General features: G+C 39.8%; 1 protein-coding gene and 1 long non-coding RNA gene across 2 annotated transcripts; one reads left to right on the top strand and one right to left on the bottom strand.

Moving 5' to 3' along the window:
- Positions 1-1,655: 1,655 nt before the first annotated feature.
- LOC113913771 lies at positions 1,656-14,760 on the bottom strand. Its single transcript, XR_003517262.1, has 3 exons — positions 14,727-14,760; positions 4,694-5,006; positions 1,656-1,846 (listed from the first exon to the last, which is right to left on the bottom strand). It is a non-coding gene; the product is annotated as an uncharacterized LOC113913771 (long non-coding RNA).
- Positions 14,761-19,439: 4,679 nt separating this feature from the next.
- Positions 19,440-20,405, top strand: LOC113913837 (olfactory receptor 6X1). Its single transcript, XM_027578162.1, is given in 1 exon segment — positions 19,440-20,405. A coding segment is annotated over 1 exon segment (939 nt). The 5' UTR covers positions 19,440-19,466.
- Positions 20,406-20,876: the final 471 nt, after the last annotated feature.

Genomic DNA, 20,876 nt, shown 5'->3' with positions numbered 1-20,876 from the left:
GCCTAAAAGATATAAAAGCTTATTTATTATTTTGGTCTCATATTTCTATGCACTTCCATACATATGATTTAAATTTGTTTTTCTCCTGGGATACCCAGATGGCTCAATCAGCGAAGCATCCAACTCTTGATTTTGGCTCAGGTCATTATCTCAGGGTCCTAAGATTGAACCCTGTGTTGGGCTCCATGCTGGGCATGGAGCCTGCTTAAGATTCCCTCTGCCCCTTCCTGCTCACACACTCTCTCTTTTTCTCTCTCTCAAAAAAAAAAAAAATTTTTTTTTTGTTTTTCTCCTGTTAATCTCTTTCATGTCAATTTAATTATTAAACCAGCCAAAGAACCTAAGAAGGAAGAAAGAAAAACTTCCCACTCATAGTCTTCTTATTCTTTGCATCTGCCCAAATACAGTGTTGGAGAAAAAACAAAAACAAACAAACAAAAAAACCCCCAAAACCAAAACGAAGATGTTTACCCCCCATGACAGCAAACCAAGACTGAATTACAGTTTTAGCCTACCCCAGAAATGTGACCTTTTTAAAAGTCCCTCTGAAATTTATGGGCCCTAGTGAAGTAATCTGCATGATAAAAACCCGGCTGTTTCCTTCCTCAGGGAAAGAAGATGTCCCAGACTGAAACAATCCTTTCTTTTCTTTTGCTGATAACTTCTTGCCCCACCTTCTTTCATATAAAAACCCTCCATTTTGCACAACTCAGAGCTTCTCTCTACTTGCTAGATGGGGTGCTTCCTGAATCATGAATTGCTTAATAAAGATCTTTAAATTTGCTTGATTGAATTTTGATTATTAACAGTGGTGTATAGCATCTAATAGGTGCTCAATAAAGGTAGGAAGGATGGAAGTGAGAAGACTCAAGAATACTGAAGATAGTTTTTGATGAGGGAGCAGAAGGCTAACTAAGGACAGGCAGAAGCTGACACCCCACAACCCCCCTCCATGGGATATATGTGACATTCCTCAGGCATTCCTGGCTGCCCTAAAGGAAAAACAAATAGTTAATTTACAGAGATCACAATCCTTGCAAGGCACGAGTCTCCCTCAGTTTACAAAAGTCTTAGCAATTTATAAGAACAAAGCATTTCTATCAATGGCCTTGCTTCCAGAAGGAAACGTAGATACAATTAAGTGTCTTTATAATCTGCAGTCCATTGACAGATACTTGAAGCGGGCAAAGTGCAATGTTCCTCCAGGCGGCTCCAACTATCTTACTACTAATGCTTTACTAAAGGGAAAAACAAACTTAACCTGACAATGGCCAGGCCTCTGGTATCCTGTAGGTCCTCTTTAGCATGTGAGAGTTCTTTTGTGAAACCTCCCTTTTCCTTACCTCCCCTAACTCCGTAGTGTATAGTCAGCCACCGCTCACAACTCTGGAACAGCAGCTCTTTCTGCCCTTGGGTCCTGCCTCCGTGCTTTAATAAACCACCATTTTGCACCAAAGACGTCTCAAGAATTCTTTCTTGTCGGCTCCGACTCCACCCCACCGAACCTTACTTATATTCCAAAACCACATCATGTGTGTGTATAAAGAATTGTTATATCCACAGAATGTCATTACATATCTTTACATAACAACACTGCAAAGACTAGGAGCAAGGTGGTTTTATTAGAGAGTCAGTAATTTATAGGAATTGCTCAAAGTTTCATTTATTTTAGGAACTAGAACCACACAGGATGACCTTGTTTGTTTTCTTGGGGGTCTGGGGATGGTTTGTCTCAGCACAAGATGGTGGTGGTGGTGGTGTCACTGACGTCCCTCTTAACCATGGGGGTACCATGCACCATCACCCCTAGTTGAACAGGGAAGGTAGTGGTTTCATTCCCACAGCCCTGGAAAACAATAAAATAGAAAAGGGTTAAATGAGCCAGAACAAGTGTACGAGGCAGATTTTTCCTGTAAAGATATAACAAGGAAGATTTTCAGGAAAGACAGATTTCCCAGGTCATTCTAACTTCTTTTTCCTTTGCTTGAAAAAAAGCTGAACGTAAGAGGCTGAATTCTTCTGTCATGTAAATCGTTTTGCTCCCACCGTTCATTTGTTTGCAAATTAACAAATTAAATGTCAAGATTATAATGTGAAGCATTCTTTTTTTTTTTAAAGATTTTATTTATTTATTTGAGAGAGAGAATGAGAGATAGAAAGCACGAGAAGGAAGAGGGTCAGAGGGAGAAGCAGACTCCCTGCTGAGCAGGGAGCCCGATGCGGGACTCGATCCCGGGACTCCAGGATCATGACCTGAGCCGAAGGCAGTCGCTTAACCAACTGAGCCACCCAGGCGCCCTATAATGTGAAGCATTCTGTGGAGTAGTGCAAAGGGCTGTCCCTTTGGGGAGGGGAGGGACCTGAGGAGGAGAACCTGGGGAGAACTGGGGGCGCAGAGGGCTTGTCCCTGCTGTGGGAAGAATTTTTCCTTACACTTACATACACTTCTACCTCCACACGTCCTCCACATCCCCCCTGCAGGGTCTGGCCTTTCTTTTTATCTTATCTTAGTCTTTATTTTCGTGGGACGACTCTGAGGGCTTAGCTTGAGCTAACTCCGTGTGCCCTCTAGAAATCAAGCATGTGCTGTTCTATCTTGAGGCCTGGAAGGGATAGTCGGGTCAGTGGTTTATTTGCCTGAAAATATTTGGAAGGAATGTGAGAGGGACTTAGGATGTTGTAGAGCAGATGTCTGTTCAACCAAAAAATGGTTGTTTTTAGTGACCATTTCCATGGCCCTGTGTCTGTCCAGGATTGCAACCACACAAAACACTTGGCTTAGAAGATCTTTATGCCTATTTAAACAGTCATGAGGATTAATGTACCAATAGTGTACTTGGGAAATCTGTGAAGAAAGTGAATATTGAATAGGGCCTTTAAATACGCCGTAGACTTCGTGTCGGGGCAAGGTAGGGCTTGACAAAGAGGAAGGTGAACATTTCAAGCAGGGGGTATACAGTGCACCAAAGCTAAATGACGAAGCAAAGAGAAACGTTACAGGTATAGTAAAACTGACGTTGATTGTGGTTAAACATTGGCTTTGAAGCTAATAAAAGTAAAGAAATTTACCTGCTGGGTGTTGGTGCTCTAGGAAGTGAGGGATGAAGCCCAACATACTGGCTTATCTAACAGCAATATGGCATCAGAAATAGTGTAGCCAGGAGTGGTTCCTCAAAAATATCCCCCCAATTTTTAAAACTATTTGAAATTCCTGTTCCCATCACTCTTTGGATCCTAGATTCACCTTGCACTGTCATCAACTCCCCTTGCCTATTTTCCTTAGCTCACTGAACATCCTCATTGATATATTTGCAAAGAATAACTTTCAGTGTTACCCTACCCATTTGGATGTTTGAATTTAAAGGGGGACTATAGAAGACTCAGATAATTACTCTTCCATGGTGGTGATTTTCAGGTAGATAACGGGGTAGATGATTTTGGACAGGTGACCACCTTGCTATGGCTAAACTTCTATCATCTAGTCTGACTTCCTGTAAGGTAATCCCTGGGTAACTCTACAATAGAAAACAGTGGTATCCTCAACCATTATAGGTTTATGGATTCTAATTCCTATCATTTACACTGTTTGACCAAGACTACCTGGGCACAAACTTATAGCACAAGCAAATTCAAACCACAAGAAATGATGATTCAATACAAAAATGCAAAGATGGGGGTGCCTAGGTGGCTCAGTCAGTTAAGCATCAGCCTTCAGCTCAGGTCATGATCTCAGGGTCCTGGGATCAAGCCCCGGGTCAGGCTCCCTGTTCCTCAGGGAGTCTGCTTCTCCCTCTGTCCTTCACCCCACTCATGCTCTCTCTTATTCTCTCTCTCTCTCTCAAATAAATAAATAAAATCTTTTTTAAAAAATGTAGAGATCATTTGTTCCTAATGTTTACATATCAAAGAATCACACTAGATTTCTCTTATAAAAGTATTCACTTAGGGCCTTGTTTACCTCACAAAGTTGTTGGGAGATTAACTAGAGTTATATAACTTGGAAAATGGGAAATTAAAAGCACTGTAAGGGGCACCTGGCTGGCTCATTCAGTGGAGCATGTGACTGTTGATCTTGGGGTTGTGAGTTCGAGCCCCACACCGGGTGTGAAGATTGCTTAAAAATAAAATCTTCTTTTAAAAAAGCAGTGTATAAATGTTATGAATGTTTTGTCTGCTTTATATAGATTACTGTGATTCTAAGCTATTTTACTACATAGGTGCTAGTTCGTATTTATTTTATTTACTTTTTCTGCCAGACCCCAGGGGATAGTAGTGATTTGTGGTTATTTACAGCAGAAAGGATAGGGTGAGAAGAATGTGAAGTTGTCAATTAACATATTTTTTGAAAGAATCACACCTAGAACAAAATAAAATTTCAGAGGCCCCCAAGAGATGAAGATAGACCATAACAGAGCATCTGAGGCAGATAATACTCAGGACCCAAGCAGGTAGGCATGTAGCTTCCATGTAGATAACCAACCAGGAGGAAAGGTTCCAGCCACCAGGATGGTGCTGGAGCAAGACTCCAAGTCTGGGAAGGGGTCTAGGAAAAGCCCAGTTATTACAGATTTAACTTTGGGTTGATGGAAGGTTGGGGAATGAAGAAAAAGTCTGGACCTCAGGATCCAGACAAAAGCTCAGTCTTCAGAGCTTACTGAGACTGGAAACAAACCACTCGATCTTAGGAGCTTACCTTCTGCTGCAGGTCAGTTTTGGTCTTTGATCATGGGAATGAAATGAAGAATGGCATCTGAAGAGGATTATCTAGCTATGGCAAAGAGGTATGCAGAAGCTAGGAATATATTTGGACCCAACACTTCCTTCTACGTCATAGCACCACTTTGTGGTTCCTTTTGTACTTTTATAAATGTTTCCTCCTCTTCCGGAAATGTTATTTCTCTCAAACTCAATCTCTGAAACCATATTTCTTGGGTTGAAAGCTGTCCTTTACTACCTATATGGCCTTGGTCAAGTTACTTGATCATTCTGGGTCCCGGTTTCATCATCTATAAAATAGAAATAATAATAGTCCTGTTACCGCACAGGGTTGTTGTAAAGACGACAAAGACTCAATACTCATAAGAGCACTTAGAATAGTACCTGGCACAGAGTTAAGCACTGTGCAAATATTTGCCTTGATTATTATTATCTTTATTTTTTATTTTATTTTTTTATAATTTAAAAAATATTCTTCATCTTTTTTTTTTTTTTTTTAAGAGAGAGAAAGCATGCATGTGTGCACATAGGTCGGTAGGGCAGAGGGTGAGAAAGAATCTTAAGCGGGGTCTACACCCAGTGTGGAGCCTGATATGGGACTCAATCTCAGGACCTTGAGATCATGACCTGAGCCAAAATCAAGAGTCGGATACTTAACCAACCGACTGAGCCACGCAGGCACCCCCTTCATCTTTTTTACTTTGAGAAATTCATACTTCCTTCTGACTTGAGTCAACCACAGATTTCATACTTGAATTTGTAATCTCAGCTGATGCTTTCAAAAGCAGAAAACTGACACATCAGAATAATGTTCTAAATCTGTAAATGTGGTGATAACCTGATATGACTTGTAAAATTTTCTAACACTCTTCTGAATTTATATACTATTTCTCATTTTTGTACCTAGTAATTTTTTTCAAAACCCAGAAATTTCAACAGCCATTCTGAGGCACCTCAGTTTTGAAACAAAAGGTGGCTTTTCATGTTCTGAGAGCCAGGAAGAACCAAGATTTTTTTTCCAAATTAAAAAAAATTTTTTTTTTTGATGATGGCTGCCCACTCAGAGAACACCCTAACATAAACCCTTTTCCTGGTAGCTGATGGTTTAATATTTTTAATGTTTGTGATAATGGACCCAGACTTATGGTAGCTAAAGCATATACACTGGGGAGGCCATCTTTAAGAAAAAAAAACACTAATTGAAAATACAGATTAGGTGTAAAATTAATATGTATCTTATTTTATTTTATTTTTTTATTATTTTTTTAATGTAAGATTGTCCTGATTCTTTTTTTTTTAGATTTTATTTATTTATTTGTTAGAGCGTAGGCGAGAGAGAGTGAGCGAGAGCACAAGCAGCGGGAGCTGCAGGCAGAGGAAGAAGCAGGCTCCCTGCTAAGCATGGAGCCCGATGCAGGACTTGATCCCAGGACCCTGGGATCATAACCTGAGCTGAAGGCAGCCACTTAACCGACTGAGCCACCTAGGCATCCCATTAATATGTATTTTAAATGTATTTTAAATTGCAATTGTAAAAAGCAACGAAATACTATAAATATCACACAATCCAGAAAATAACACAATATTTTATTTGCTGATGCTTCCTTATTAGTGGAAGTTCCTGGTTTTTTAGTTTATTAAAGTAAATATTAAACTATTTTTAGCATGTCTTTGATCATACAATAATGATTTTGTAATATCATTTTCTGTAGAGAAAATGTAAAGTTAATTTAGATGTTCTCTAACATGGTTAACTGAAGTGTTTTATTTTTATTTTTTTAATAATTTTTTTATTGTCATGTTAATCACCATACATTACATCATTAGTTTTTGATTGAAGTGTTTTAATTTATGTTAGAGAAGTCACTTTTAGCTTCACAATAATTATTTCTAATAGATAAATGTATACAGTTGTCAAATTTATGATAAACCTCTATAGTGCATTTGTTTATGTGCATTACAGAGTGTACACCTGACAGTAGAGAATTGCTGCTTGAGTAGGTATTAATGAAACTGTTTGCTTACAGTTTCATATGACCAATAATAGGAAGAATCTTTCACAGACCCACTTCTGTTCTGTGCACTTCTGGTTCTGAACATTTTAAATCTTGTTTCTCCTCCATTACCACTGTTAGGGATATATAATTAAAAACAAAATCTTCCAACCCAGAAAACCTCTCCACAAAGATAGTAGAGAATGAAAATACTTTTATTATTAAATCAGCATTAAACCAAAATGTGATGCATATCCCAGGTAATCCACTGAGATCTTGCAAAGACAGAAAGAAATCTCAACCTTTTATATAACCAAGCAAACACAATCCATTACATACATACTCTCAAGATAAATAATAACTAGTCCTCAAGTAAAAGGACTTGACAGCACAATCTGTAACACAGAGTTTATCTTAAATTTATCCAGTAATTGGAGTGACATCTGTGTTAGCTAATTGGCTTTACCCAGAGGAAGAACAATCTTCTTATATCTTTTTTTAAAAAGATTTTATTTATTTAATTGACAGAGAGAGAGAGAGAGAGAGAGGGAACACAAGCAGGGGGAGTGGGAGAGGGAGAAGCAGGCTTCCTGCCGAGCAAGGAGCTCGAATTGGGGCTCGATCCCAGGACCCTGGGATCATGACCTGAGCCGAAGGCAGTCGCTTGACCAACTGAGCCACTCAGGTGCCCCTTCTTATATCTTTTTGACAGGAGATAGTTTTGTAACTTGAAGTAAGGTACCCAAGAAAGTTAGGCAGCTACCCTCCCACAGAAACTGTGAATAGAGTACTATTACCCTTGTTGTTTACATTTCAGAGATGGTTCTCAGGTCCTTGAGAAAGACATTTCTGAGTCCTAAAGCTGACAAGAGGCTTATTTAGCTTCTAAAAAATTTATACACATTTCAAAGAGACAAAGAAAGAAATTATAATTCAACATTTTCTAAAGTAAATGCTCCATAAAAGGGAGAAGAGAGAAGTCCATTCCCTTATTTTCAACAGGGAGAATTAAGCCTCTTGTTTTTTATTTTTTATTTATTCCTACACCACATATTCTGGTGCTTGCTAGAAAAATCTCTAGTCCTGTTCTTTCGGGTCATGACGTCCAAGTGACTCAGCCTGGTGGATATTCCCAGAAACAATTCCTACGGCCATTTGTTTCCCTTGTAACAAAGTTCTTCATTTAACCCTGGTCTTCTCATTCCCAGAGCAAACAAGCACCCTGGGACAGGGGCAAGATCACTGGATCACGAGAGTGGACAAGCATGGCTTGTCCTGTATTGGGAACATCGCTGTCTCCTCTAAAATTGTCCCATGATAAGCCAACCCGACCTACCAGATTTCTCACATATGGTGATTTTTTTTCCCCTCAGAGTTTACAGAGTGCTTCTCTGTAATTCACTTCATTCAGGGACCATCTCAACTTCCAAATATATTTATAAATATTCCAATTTTGAATGGGCTTTGAACTGTTTCCCATTATAGCTCCCAGACCTGAAACACATCAAGATATATGATCTAACAATCTGATTTAAATTTCCAAATATTATAAGACGGATGAAAAGTTTGCTGAATATTATATGGCAAAAGGTTGGTGTAATCCAAATATATAGATGAGTTCAGTAGGGTGTTATTATATTATTCCACACATGGACCTAAAGAATTCTCATTTAAACAAGATGTTTAACTGAATATACTTTAGTTGTTCTTGGGGCTGACCAGCTTCACACAAAACAAAAGAATAAGTTATGAAAAACTGAGATCTTCCCTTCAGGAATAAAAGACAAGGGGAAGGGGGAAGAAGGAGACAGAGAAGACAAGAATGTGTAGTCATAAAAGGCAGGAGAAAAGAGAGTTCCAAAAAGGAGGTGTCAGTGGTATTGAATATTACACAAGTTTTAGGAAAAAAAAATGCACTAAGAAAATCCTTTCAGATTTGAAAGATAATTTAAAAATGTAAGAATGATCTTAGGTATATAAATTCAGTAAATTATGAAGTGGAAACTAAAGATGGGCAAAGAAATAGAGGTGAAATTATATATTATTTAAGAAGTTTTGCAGGGCACCTGGGTGGCTCAGTCATTAAGCGTCTGCCTTTGGCTCAGGTCATGATCTCAGGGTCCTGAGATCAAGCTGTGCATCGGGCTCTCTGCTCAGCAGAGAGCCTGCTTCTCCCTCTCCCACCCCCCCCTGCTTCTCCCTCTCCCACTCCCCCTGCTTGTGTTCCCTCTCTCGCTGTGTCTCTCTCTGTCAAATAAATAAAATCTTTAAAACAATTTTTTTTTTTTGCAATAAAATAAGTCCAAGACAGCTAGGCAGTCAAAATTTTGTTTTGTTTCGCTTTAAAACATAGGAAGGAAGAAGAAAAGAGTCAATTTGATGAGGGAAAGGAGGCACAGTAGCCAAAGAAAGTAGAATATTGGACGAAGGATGCTCTGAGAGATGACAAGAAAAAAATAACAATAATACTAACAATAATAACTGCACACATATCAGATATGTGATTCATCTTTTAGCTCTGCTAGAGAAAAAGCTTCCTTATCTAAGATCAGCCTCTGTTGCCCTACTCATGCTCCCTTCCTTGCTTTTGAATTATCTCATGTCTCTTCAATTATGAATAAATCATCTGTTGGGTATCACTGCACTTTCAAATTTCCATTCCATCATTTTGGAAGAATCCAATAAACAACAATGACAAAGTAATCCTACTAGACCAACCTTCCAACCACAAACACATAAGAAAAAGTAGACAAAATATATGAAACAACTATTTTCAGGCACTGGACAAGGAGTCAAGGATGGAGATCCGAGAAAGAAGGGAAACAAATTAGTTGAACTCTAAAATAGCCAGGGCTCTCTATCTGGAGGTGTCTGTTAGACAACACTGGAGGGCAAACCCAAGCTAGGCACAGCAAGTCGAGGGACAGAGTTCAGAGTTCAAGGAGACTAAAGCAACTGAGGGGCAGAATACAAAAAGGAAAAATCTCCAGAAATCTGCAAAGGAGTGTGTTCTAGTTTATAGCTGAAAATAATAAGCTGTACATGCATGCACAGGTTGAGACTCCACAAGCCCAGGCAAAGAACAACTATGAGAGAAAAAACAACTACTGGGGAGGTGAATGCTGAGCTACAGAGCTTGCAAAGAGTTAGATGTTTGAGATCCAAGCAACCAGAATGGATGGACCTCATTGACCACCCAGTGCCTTAGAAACCATATGTCCTAGCAGCAGAGAAAAATTAGCTCTAAAATGAAGTCTATTCCACTGTGACCCAACAAAGCTTCAAAAGAAAATCTTGAAATAATCAAGTAAATTTACAAATAAATTGACAGCTTGTCAGTACCAACTACAATACTCTTTTTTTTTAAGATTTTATTTATTTATTTATTTGACAGAGAGAGACAGTGAGAGCAGGAACACAAGCAGGGCGAGTGGGAGAGGGAGAAGCAGGCCTCCCGCCGAGCAGGGAGCCTGATGTGGGACTCGATCCCAGGACCCTGGGATCATGACCCGAGCCGAAGGCAGACGCCCAACGACTGAGCCACCCAGGCGCCCCATCAACTACAATACTCTTTAAAGAAAGAAAACAAGACACAGAATTCAACAACATTTATAATGTCCAACATCCAATCAAAACTTACTAGACAAAAATAAAAAGGAAATGTGATCCAAAATGAAAAGGAGTATCAGTCAATAGCAACACACCCAGAAATAACAGAGATGATAGAATTACCAGGCAGAGAATTTGAAATAGCTATGGTAATATGTTGTAAGATTCTTTTTTTAAAAGTGAACATAATGAGGAAAAAATGGAAGGTTAAAAAATAAGTAAATGTAACTGAAGAGCATATAGAGCTGAAGTGAAAATTTTACTGGATGTGTTCAATAGCTGTTTAGACTTCACAATAAAATAATTTGAAGACTAAGTATAAAAGCTATCCAAAATCCATGTCATGGGGGAATAAAAACTAAAAACAAACTAAATAGAACTTCAGTGGCTTTTGGAACACCACCCAACAATCTAATGTATGTATAATTGGAGGAAAAAAAAGGGGGTGAGGGCAGAAAAAATATTTGAAGAAAAAATTTCAAAGACATAATGACAAAAATTTTTGAAAATTGGATGGAAAATGTAAATTTACAGGTTCACAAAGCTTTATAAATACCAAGCAAGACAAACAAAACAGAATTACACCTACATGTCATAATTAAATTTCCAAAAATCAACAATAAAAATTGTTAGGACAATCAGAAATTAAAATATTCACCATACTCACCCACACATCACAACACATGTTATATAAATATGGAAATATACATAATACATTGCTTATGTTTCATGAGAACCATGCGAGTCAGAGGACAATGGGACAATATCTTTAAACTGCTTGGGGTTGGGGGGGTGGAGTGGAATAAACTACCTAGAATTCTTTATGCAGTAAATATATCCTTCAGAATGAAGGGCATGTAAATAAATTTCACACAAACAAAAACAAAGAAATTTTTGCTGCAAGATCTTCACTGCAAGTAATGTTAAAAGGGTGGCTCAGTTGGTTAAGTGACTGCCTTTGGCTCAGGTCATGATCCCGGGTCCTGGGATTGAGCCCTGCATTGGGCTTCCTGCTCAGCGGAGGGCCTGCTTCTCCCTCTGTCTCTCTTCCCTGCTTGTGCTCTCCTGCTCACTCTCTGTCAAATAAACAAATAAATTCTTAAAAGAAAAAAAAATTAACTCAAATGGGACATCTGGGTGGCTCAGTTATCTGCCTTTGACTCAGTCATGATCCCAGGGTCCTGGGATAGAGCCACACTTTGGGGTCCCTTCTCAGCAGGGAGTCTGCTTCTCCCTCTCCCTCTGCTGCTCCCCCTGCTTGTGCTCTCTCACTCTCTCACTCAAATAAATAAGATCTTTTTTTTTAAGATTTTATTTATTTATTTGAGAGGGAAAGAGAGTGAGAGAGAGCACGAGAGCAGCAGAGGGAGAAGCAGACTCCCTGCGGAGCAGGGAGCCTGATGTGGAGCTCGATCCAGGGACCCTGGGATCATGATCTGAGCTGAAGGTGGATGCTTAACCAACTGAGCCACCCAGGCACCCCATAAATAAAATCTTTAAAAAAAATTAAAAATGGATCATACAGTTCAACATCTAAAAGAAAACATAGAAAAATCTTTGCAATCTTGGGGTATGCAAAGATTTCTTAGGATGCAAAAAAAAAAAAAGAAACATAAGAAAAAAACAAATTAGATTTCAAAAATTTAAAACTTTTGTGAATCAAAATATATTATTAAAAAATTATCGGTGTGCCTCAGTGGTTCAGTCGGTTAAGTGCCCAACTCTTGATCTTAGCTCAGGTCTTGATCTCAGGGTCATAAGTTTGAGCCCCATGTTGGGCTCCACACTGGGCGTGGAGCCTACTTTAAAAAAAATTATTGGGGTGCCTGGGTAGCTCAGTCTGTTAAGTATCTGCCTTCAGCTCAGGTCATGATCCCAGGATCCTGGGATCAAGCCCTGCATCAGGCTACTTGCTCAGCAGGGAGCCTACTTCTCCCTCTCCTGTTCCCCTGCTTGTGCTCTCTCTCTCTCACTCTCTCTGTCAAATAAATAAATAAAATCTTTAAAAAAAATTATTACTAAGCCACAAACTGGGAAAAAATATTCTCAATTTTTTTTTATCTCACAAAGGACTCATATCTAGAATAAAGAACTTTTGTGACAATAACAAAGGGAAAATTAATCTAACTTTTAGTGAATAAAATATTTTAATAAAAAATATTTTAAATAATTCTTCACAAGGAATAAATATATGAAGTCAATAAGCATATGAAAATTCGCTAAATATCACGAGTCATCACAGAAATGCAAATTAAATTAACAATGAGAAAACCCTACTTACCCCTACAATAATGTCTTTTTTTTTTTAAGATTTTATTTATTTATTTGAGAGAGAGAATGAGATAGAGAGAGCATGAGAGGGGGAAGGGTCCGAGGGAGAAGCAGACTAACCGCCGAGCAAGGAGCCCGATGCAGGACTCGATCCCGGGACTCCAGGATCATGACCTGAGCCGAAGGCAGTCGCTCAACCAAGTGAGCCACCCAGGCACCCAATAATGTCTTTTTTTAATTGATAGTAAGAAATATTGGTAAAATGTAGAGCAACTAGAACTTTTGTATGTCTGGTTGATGGGAGAGCAAAATGGTGAAATCTCACTGGAGAACCATTTGGCTCTTTCTTAAAAAATTAAACATATACTTATCTCATCTAAGAAAATTCAGCTAACATTTATTCATCTAAAATAAAAACATATGCTCACCAAAAGATTCCTGCATGAGTATTCAGCACAGCTTTATTCATATAATTAAAACTGAAACAACTCAAGAACTTATCAACCACTAAGTGAATAAACAAGGTGTGGTATGTTTATGGAATATGGAATGTGTAAAGAAGGAAAACTTTCTCTCTCTTCCTTTCTAGTTTCTTTGGCTGGTCTAATAATTAAATTGACATTAGACAGATTAAGAGGAGAAAAAAACAAAATTTTTTTTTAGAAAAAAATAATTTTAATTTTGTATGTACAGCAGCTCGTAGAAATACGAGACTCAAAAAAGTAACCACACCAGGCAGCATTTTTATCTGTTAGACAAAGAAACAATAGATTTGTGAGGAATTGACAAGACAGAATTTTGGACTTGGGGAGGTAAATTGGTAAAGTAACAACGATTGTTTTTATAGCTTTCATGGCCCTAAATTCTCCATCTCTGGTGATAAGGATGTCTCTCTTCCTCCTGGTTCAGGGAGGGTATACCTCACATGGGAGACTTATTTCCTGCTTTCAGGGAGACAACGGAAGTTCAGAGGGTCCTTCCTGCACTAACTGTGTCTTAAGTAACTTTAATTTTAAATAATCGATTTGCCAAAATGTTATATTTTGAGGCAGCCTGCCCTGAACCTTATCAAATACTACTCAGCAATCAGAAGGAATGAATGAACTTTTTATATTTGACAATAGGGTTGAATCTCAAAAATTCTTTGCTAAATGAAAGCATCCAGACACAAAAAAGTATACAGATCGTATGATTTCACTCATATAAAGTCATACAGAAGTGAAGACTAATCTACAGGCATAGAAATGAGATCAGTGGTTGTTGGAGTGGGAGGGAAGGTGTTGAGGAAGACTAACTGAAAGTGGGCACAAAGGAATTTTTTGGAGTGCTGAGAACCTTCGAAATCTTAATTGAAGTGGTGGTTCCATGGGTATACACATCTGTCAAAACCCGCTGAACTGTATGCTAAAAATGACTGCATTTTATTCTATGTGAGTTATACCTCATTAAACTTTTTTTTAAAATTACAACTCTAACTCTATTTTCTCGTTTTGCAGAGTGTCCCCCAACAATGAGTTATGCTTGCTATATCCATCAACTCTCTGTTGACGCTCAAGAGTTCAAAACCCCATCTTTTCACTTATCACCCTAAGATAGTTCACCAAAAAAGTCGTACAATTCTATGCCATTCACTCTTGCATTTCTGTATACCTGGCCACTTGTCACATTATTAATCAAATTTCCTACCCTTGATTCAACTTAGTTCAATAGAGGATCCCATTTAATTATTAAGAAACCACTGATTTTTCTTCTTGCAGAAACTGTGAAATTCAAGATCTAAAACCCACAAAATCATGGATTCTCTGATTTTGATTAATTATCTCAGGAGTGGAGGGATGACTGGTCCCAATTAGAATTTAGAAAACGGCCAATGCCCCACCTTGACTTATGAATAAAGTTTTAGCGAGACTTTGTTTTCTCCTGGGAGCCTCTGGAGCACATCCATGGAGACTGATGTCCCAGAGGAAGCTAAGAAAGTGCCCCACTAACAAACTGCTATTCTGAGAGAAGAAATCTTGACCTAGTGTGAACTGACCTATTAATCAGTTTCCACACAATTCTCTTAAATACTGAAGCAATCTTGCTATTTCCTGAAAGCTTTATGAATGGAATTCAGCAATGCGTAACAACACTTACCTTAAATTTTAGAAAGAGATTCATTTTCCTGGTGCAAAAAAGGAAATTTTCTGTTTCAGTTCTGTGCCTTTATATGAACCTCTCCTTTCCTTTCAGGCGGCTCTTATTGGATAATGACACGCCTCCGCCTCCGGACCAGAAGTGTTTCCCTGGGAATCATTAGTGCTGTCAGTATTGCTTTGCTAAGAGAGAGCAAAGAATACTATTCTGGGTAAAGTGTTGCTCTTCTGTAGAATGAGTGGATATGGCTAGCCTTGATGCCTTGAACCCTTGAAATACATTCCAATTAATGCATCTCCGTCTCATATAGAAAAGTCGTAAGTATGACTGGACTTGGACAAGCAAGCAGTCTTAATTCACCGCATTTTACCCGCAACCATCAATCCTTGGGATGAATTTCAAACTGGCTGTCTTTATTTGCATTTCGGTTTTGCACAGTCCCCCAAATAGTGATTCTTGATGCATGTCCCTTTGTGGAATTTATAGAGTATAATCCGGGTGCCTCTGCCGGACGGTGGTACACTATTGGGCATCTTCAAATTTACATGATCAAAGTCTTGAAAAATTGAAATTGACCCCAGCAACACTTCAGAAAAACAAAATGACTAAGCAAACAAACAAAAGATGAGGCTTGGGACATATTGCCCTAAGCCCAGATTGGGAAAAGATATATGTTAATATCTTTGTACTTTTTTTCTTCTTTTGAGACAATGAAAAGTTTCAGAAAAATGAAGGATGCTTGTCAAACCATTGAGCATCAAGTGGGTTAAGAAAGCTCTCTGTACTCTGGGCAGTCCGGAGATCTGGGATAATAACCAGAACACAGTAGAAACACAAAGCCCTGATTAGGGAAAGATGGAGCAGAAAGGTTTGCATGCAGCAAAATTTACATAAAAGCTGGAAGCAGCCGTGGACTTGGAGACAAATTATTTAGCAAACAGTCCCTGTTATGTCTCTAGCATTTGAAATATAACAGTAGCCTTTTATAAACATATGCATGTATCAGTCTATATAAACTCATAGGTAACTGGGGACACAGTGTCAACAAAATATCCATTTATATAATCCTTCAGAAAAAATCTCTTTTGAGGACTTATTTTATGCCAAGCCCATGCTTTGGCCCCACAGATATTATTGCTGCCCTCGCGACCTTAGAGTTTGTGGAGGAAGCCAAACAAACTGTAAATTCAATGTTGTAAGCGTTCAGATATGGAAATGCGCAGGGGGTCGGGCGGAGGGGGGTGGGGCGTGGGGGCGAGGAAGGTAGGAGTAGCACTGGAACTAGACTGGAGATGAGAAGTCGGGAAAGGCTTTCCATGACATGGCTCCTCGGATGGGGTCTAGAAGTCAGACTGGATTTAGCCAAATGTGGGAGAGATGGGGGGAGGGGATTCTAGGCCAAGTTAACAGCACGCGAAGTGATTAGGTGATGAGAGAGAAGATGGCACCTTCAGGGAACCAGAGCAGGGGTCAGCAAACTGTTGCTGTAACGGGCTGGCCTGATCATGAGTATTTTAGGCTTTGGGGGTCCTATACTCTCTGCTATAACTCTGAACTCTTTTTTTTTTTTTTAAGATTTTATTTATTTATTTGACAGAGATAGGGAGAGCAGGAACACAAGCAGCGGGAGTGGGAGAGGGAGAGCAGGCTTCCCGCCCAGGAGGGAGCCCAATATGGGACTCGATCCCAGGACCCTGGGATCATGACCTGAGCCGAAGGCAGACGCTTAACGACTGAGCCACCCAGGTGCCCTGTAACTCTCAACTCTGCCATTGTAGCACCAAAGCATCCACAGGCAATATGTAAACAAATTAGTGTGGTTCCAGGGAAATCTTATTTACAGATAGTTAGCCAAACTCTAAACTTGGGTAACTCAATGAGCACAGAGCATAGAATGGGGAAGGAAAATGGAAGAGCAGGCTGGAAGATTGGGTGAGGTAAGACCAGATCATCAATGCCTTGAATGTCACACCAAGGAGTCTGGGTGCTACCCTTAAGGTTCTGAGGAGCGACGTGGTCAGAATTGTGTTTGAAAAGGACCACTCTAGCTACAGTTTGAAACATGTGTAAGAAAGAGTATGACACAGGGAGTTCAGTTAGGAGGCTGTCTTGATCCCGATGAAAGATAATGGCATGAACAAAAATAGCCTCGAAGAGACCGAAGGAACAGATTGGAAGGTAAGGAGGTAACATGAACAGGACGACTCCTGATTGCTACGGGGAAATGAGGAGGAATGCCATATGACTCTATACGTCATGACTTCTCCAAAGGAAAAGAAAGAGTCTAGACTATATAGTTAAATCTGGTAAGCATGTCAACTGCAATGTTTAATCCAGTAATCCAGTACTTTAACTCTATCCCCCTAGCTTCCTAGGGTTGCTTTCCTGTCTTTATCTGAATATTGCTTTCACCTGCTAACTCACACCATCTGCCCTTCCTCGAAATCTCACAAAACTTCACGTGGGCTCATACCCCAATCTAGTCGGCGGTCCAGACAGCTACCGCCTGGTTCCTGCCCCTTCTCTTTTGCTCTGCATCCCTCCTGCGGGTCACTGCTCTTGCCAGGCACGCCCACTTCTGCTGCTACCATTTCTGCGGACACCATTGCTGCAGCTCCTGGGTCCTCGTGGTGCCAAAGCCAAGTCATGGTCCTTACAAAAGTACGCAGAGTCGGTATCTCCTCGTCTATGCCTTGCTTTGTCACCTGGATACATAGCAGTGCACCTGGGTACATAGCAGTGCTATCTGTGACCAGAATCTCAAAGGAGCCCATTCAGTTATCACCAGCAGCCCCTTCCTCCATGAAGCATAGATAAATGTGTACGTGTGTTGGGGAGGAAGGTGACACCATATTTTCCACACATATACATATGCACAAATTTGCCCCATGTTTGCAAACTCCCTGACTCAAGATTCTCTCCTCCAAAAGTCTCATGAACCCATCATGTACACTGACTTCTAGGAGGCCTGTCCCACCTGTTAGTTTATCAGAAGTGCCTAGACTGACCCAACTCCCAGCTCCACCTGAATTCTCTGCTTTAGTTCTATTTCACAAACTTCAGGCCTTGTCTGGAATGCATTTTCCCTCCCTACCCCACTCTCTTTTCCTATTGAATGCCTCTAGACTCAGCTTAGGCATCTTCTTTTCTGGAAAACTTTCTCTAACCACTACCCAGGCTGGGTAAGCGGTCTTTCTGGGTGTTCCCAAAACAATCTGTGCACAAATCTACACTATCACTCGCTGGGTTTCTCCCTATTTAAATGATAAGCTCCTTAGTCCTCTAAGAGGACTTGGAACATAGGAAGCTCTCAACAAATGCTTATGGAATATATAGGTCTAGTTCTCCAAATTGTGGAACGTTTATCCCTTAGAAATTTTGTATTAAGCAGGAGAGACTGCCACTCCCTTCTGAGTAGGGAATGAAGATAAATCTATATCTACCCTATTTTGAGGGACAAGGCCCATGGCCAGTTATACTGACCATTAGTACAAATTCAAATACTTCTCTGTCTCTTATAGTCTCATGGGAAATAACTGAAGCTTTTGACTTAATAGGCAAAAAATAATAATCCTTTCCTAGTCTAAAAAAGAGGTGGGAGGAAATGGAAGCATTTTTCTCCTCTACACTCTCAGAGAATTCTTGTTCTCTGATATGGGGATAGAATGAAGCCACAAATCAACGAACTTTCCCATACTTTGAAAATGGAGCAGTTCATTTCACAGCAATTTACCTTACCCACTGCAAAGAAGAACCGTGTGGAAGAATATCCTCAGTAAGATAGGAAGTCGTGTTACTCTTTTCCAGTGAATTTTAAGAGAGTTGAAAGTTCTCAACCTATGAATTTGCATATACAAATAGGAATGCTTTGCTTGGTATGGAAAGATACTTAGTCACAAAGGGAGGTTTTGGTAGGGATGTACTTTCCAGGATCCAATTTGTTATCTCAAGCATTTGCTAGACTTTTTACTTTTTTAGTTTCATGTCTATGGATCTTTATCCAGTATACAGTGATTAGGTACATCTGTATATTAGGCCCTAATTCAGCTTGTCTTGGCATTTTAAATTAAAGCTTAGTACATTTTCCTACTTGCTTAGCAATTTTATTCATTTCGTTTGAATGTTTTTTAGTCTCCTTTGTTATGAGTCTGAATTAGAATTTGGAAGTGGATTCTTGAGAAAAACATCTGTTCCATTATCTAAGTTAGTATTTCACCGCTAATATATAACAGCAATGATTTTTAGTTGTATAAATACACCCAGAGAGATGTGGGGGGGGGTTGTAAAATCAGCTTTCTTAAACATATTTGTAATATAAATCAAGAATTTCTTTTAGAACAGAAAAGGGGAGTGTGGATTATTTCTTATGAACCCACAGCTCAGTTTATGCAGACATACCATTGTATATACTTTAAAAAAAATCATATGGATTATTGACAGTTAAACCCTGTTGCAGTGATCATTCTCCTAGCTGTATATGGATGGAAAAGTACTTTTCCACTCACCAAGTGTACTTGGTACTTTCGAAGTCCATTAAAAGATGGTTTAGCTGGCAAAAGGACAAGCCCAATCCTGAGTAACGAAGGAGTGCTGAGGGTGTATATGTGTATGCGAAGGAGGGGGAGTGTCCTGAAGGACCTTATATAGACTCAGAATCCTTTTTTTGTGTCCAACCTGTATTTGAGCATGAGCTTTGAAGAAGCTACTTTCCTTGCTTGTCTTTCTAGAGTTTCAAGGGACATGAGAAATGGCACGACAATCACAGAGCTCATCCTCCTAGGCTTTCCTGATATCCAAGGACTACAGATCCCTCTCTTTATAGTCATCTTTTTCATCTACATATTAACCCTTGCAGGCAAGGGGCTCATAATTGCCATTGTCTGGGCAGAGCCCAAGCTTCAAATACCAATGTACTTCTTCCTCTGCACCTTGTCCTTCTTAGAGATCTAAGGGATGACCACAGTCATCCCCAAACTGTTGGAAACTTTTGTGGTGGCAAGAACAGCTATCTGCATCCCCTGCTGCCTACCGCAGGCTTTCTTCCACTTTTTCCTGGGCACCACTGAGTTCTTTATCCTCACCATCACGTCTTTTGACCATTACCTGGCCATCTGAAAGCCCCTTCGCTACCCCACCATTATGACCAGCAACCTCTGCCTGCAACTTGCCCTCGGTTCCTGGGTGGTAGGCTTTACCGTTGTCTTTGGTCAGATGCTGCTGCTCATCCAGGTGCCATTCTGTGGCAACAATGTCATCAATCATCTCTACTGTGATGTTGGTCCCATTTTGAAAGCAGCCTGTGCAGACACAAGCATGCTGGAGCTCCTGGGTCTTTTGGCGACCGTCCTGGTGATCCTAGGGTCACTCCTCTTCACAATGATTTCTTATCTTTATATCTTGTCCACGATCCTACAGATTCTTTCAGCCACTGGCCGACAGAAGACTTTCTCTACCTGTGCCTCTCACCTGACAGTAGTCTCCCTGCTCTATGGTGCTGTTTTGTTCATGTACCTGAGACCCACAACACACTCTTCCTTTAAGATTAATAAGGTGGTGTCCGTGCTAAATACTATCCTCACACCTCTTCTGAATCCCTTCATTTATACAATTAGAAACAAGAAGGTGAAAGCAGCCCTAAGGAAGGCAATGGCTTGTCCAAAGACTCATCATCCACAGTAAAACATGCAACACATCAAAATGAACTTAAGGCAGATACAAAAATTAAATGTGAAAGAGGACTGTGGAGAAGGTAAAGATGTAAAAGCAAACTATGATGGTTAAAGTTTCCTATAAGAATTTGTTATGTATAGGGGCGCCTGCGTGGCTCAGTCAGTTAAGCGGCTGCCTTCAGTTCAGGTCATGATCCCAGGGTCCTGGGATCGAGCCCCACATCGGGCTCCCTGCTCAGCGGAAAGTCTGCTTCTCCCTCTTCCTCTCCCCCTGCTTGTGAACTCTCTCTCTCTTTCTCTGTCAAATAAATAAATAAAATCTTAAAAAAAAAAAAAGAATTCGTTATGTATAAATGAATCAGGAGTCCTTCAAAAGAAATGAACTCATTCTCCAACAAGGAAATCCCAGAATACCTTCAGATGCATCAAGTAGAAACGGCAAAAGTCAAGGAAAACTGTCAGTAGCCTTAAAAAGAAATGT

The sequence above is a fragment of the Zalophus californianus genome, chromosome 11 (genome assembly GCF_009762305.2).
Source record: "Zalophus californianus isolate mZalCal1 chromosome 11, mZalCal1.pri.v2, whole genome shotgun sequence".
Taxonomy (NCBI): Eukaryota; Metazoa; Chordata; class Mammalia; order Carnivora; family Otariidae; genus Zalophus; species Zalophus californianus.
The sequence above is the reverse complement of the archived record's forward strand: the minus strand, read 5'-3'. Positions and strand labels throughout refer to the sequence as shown.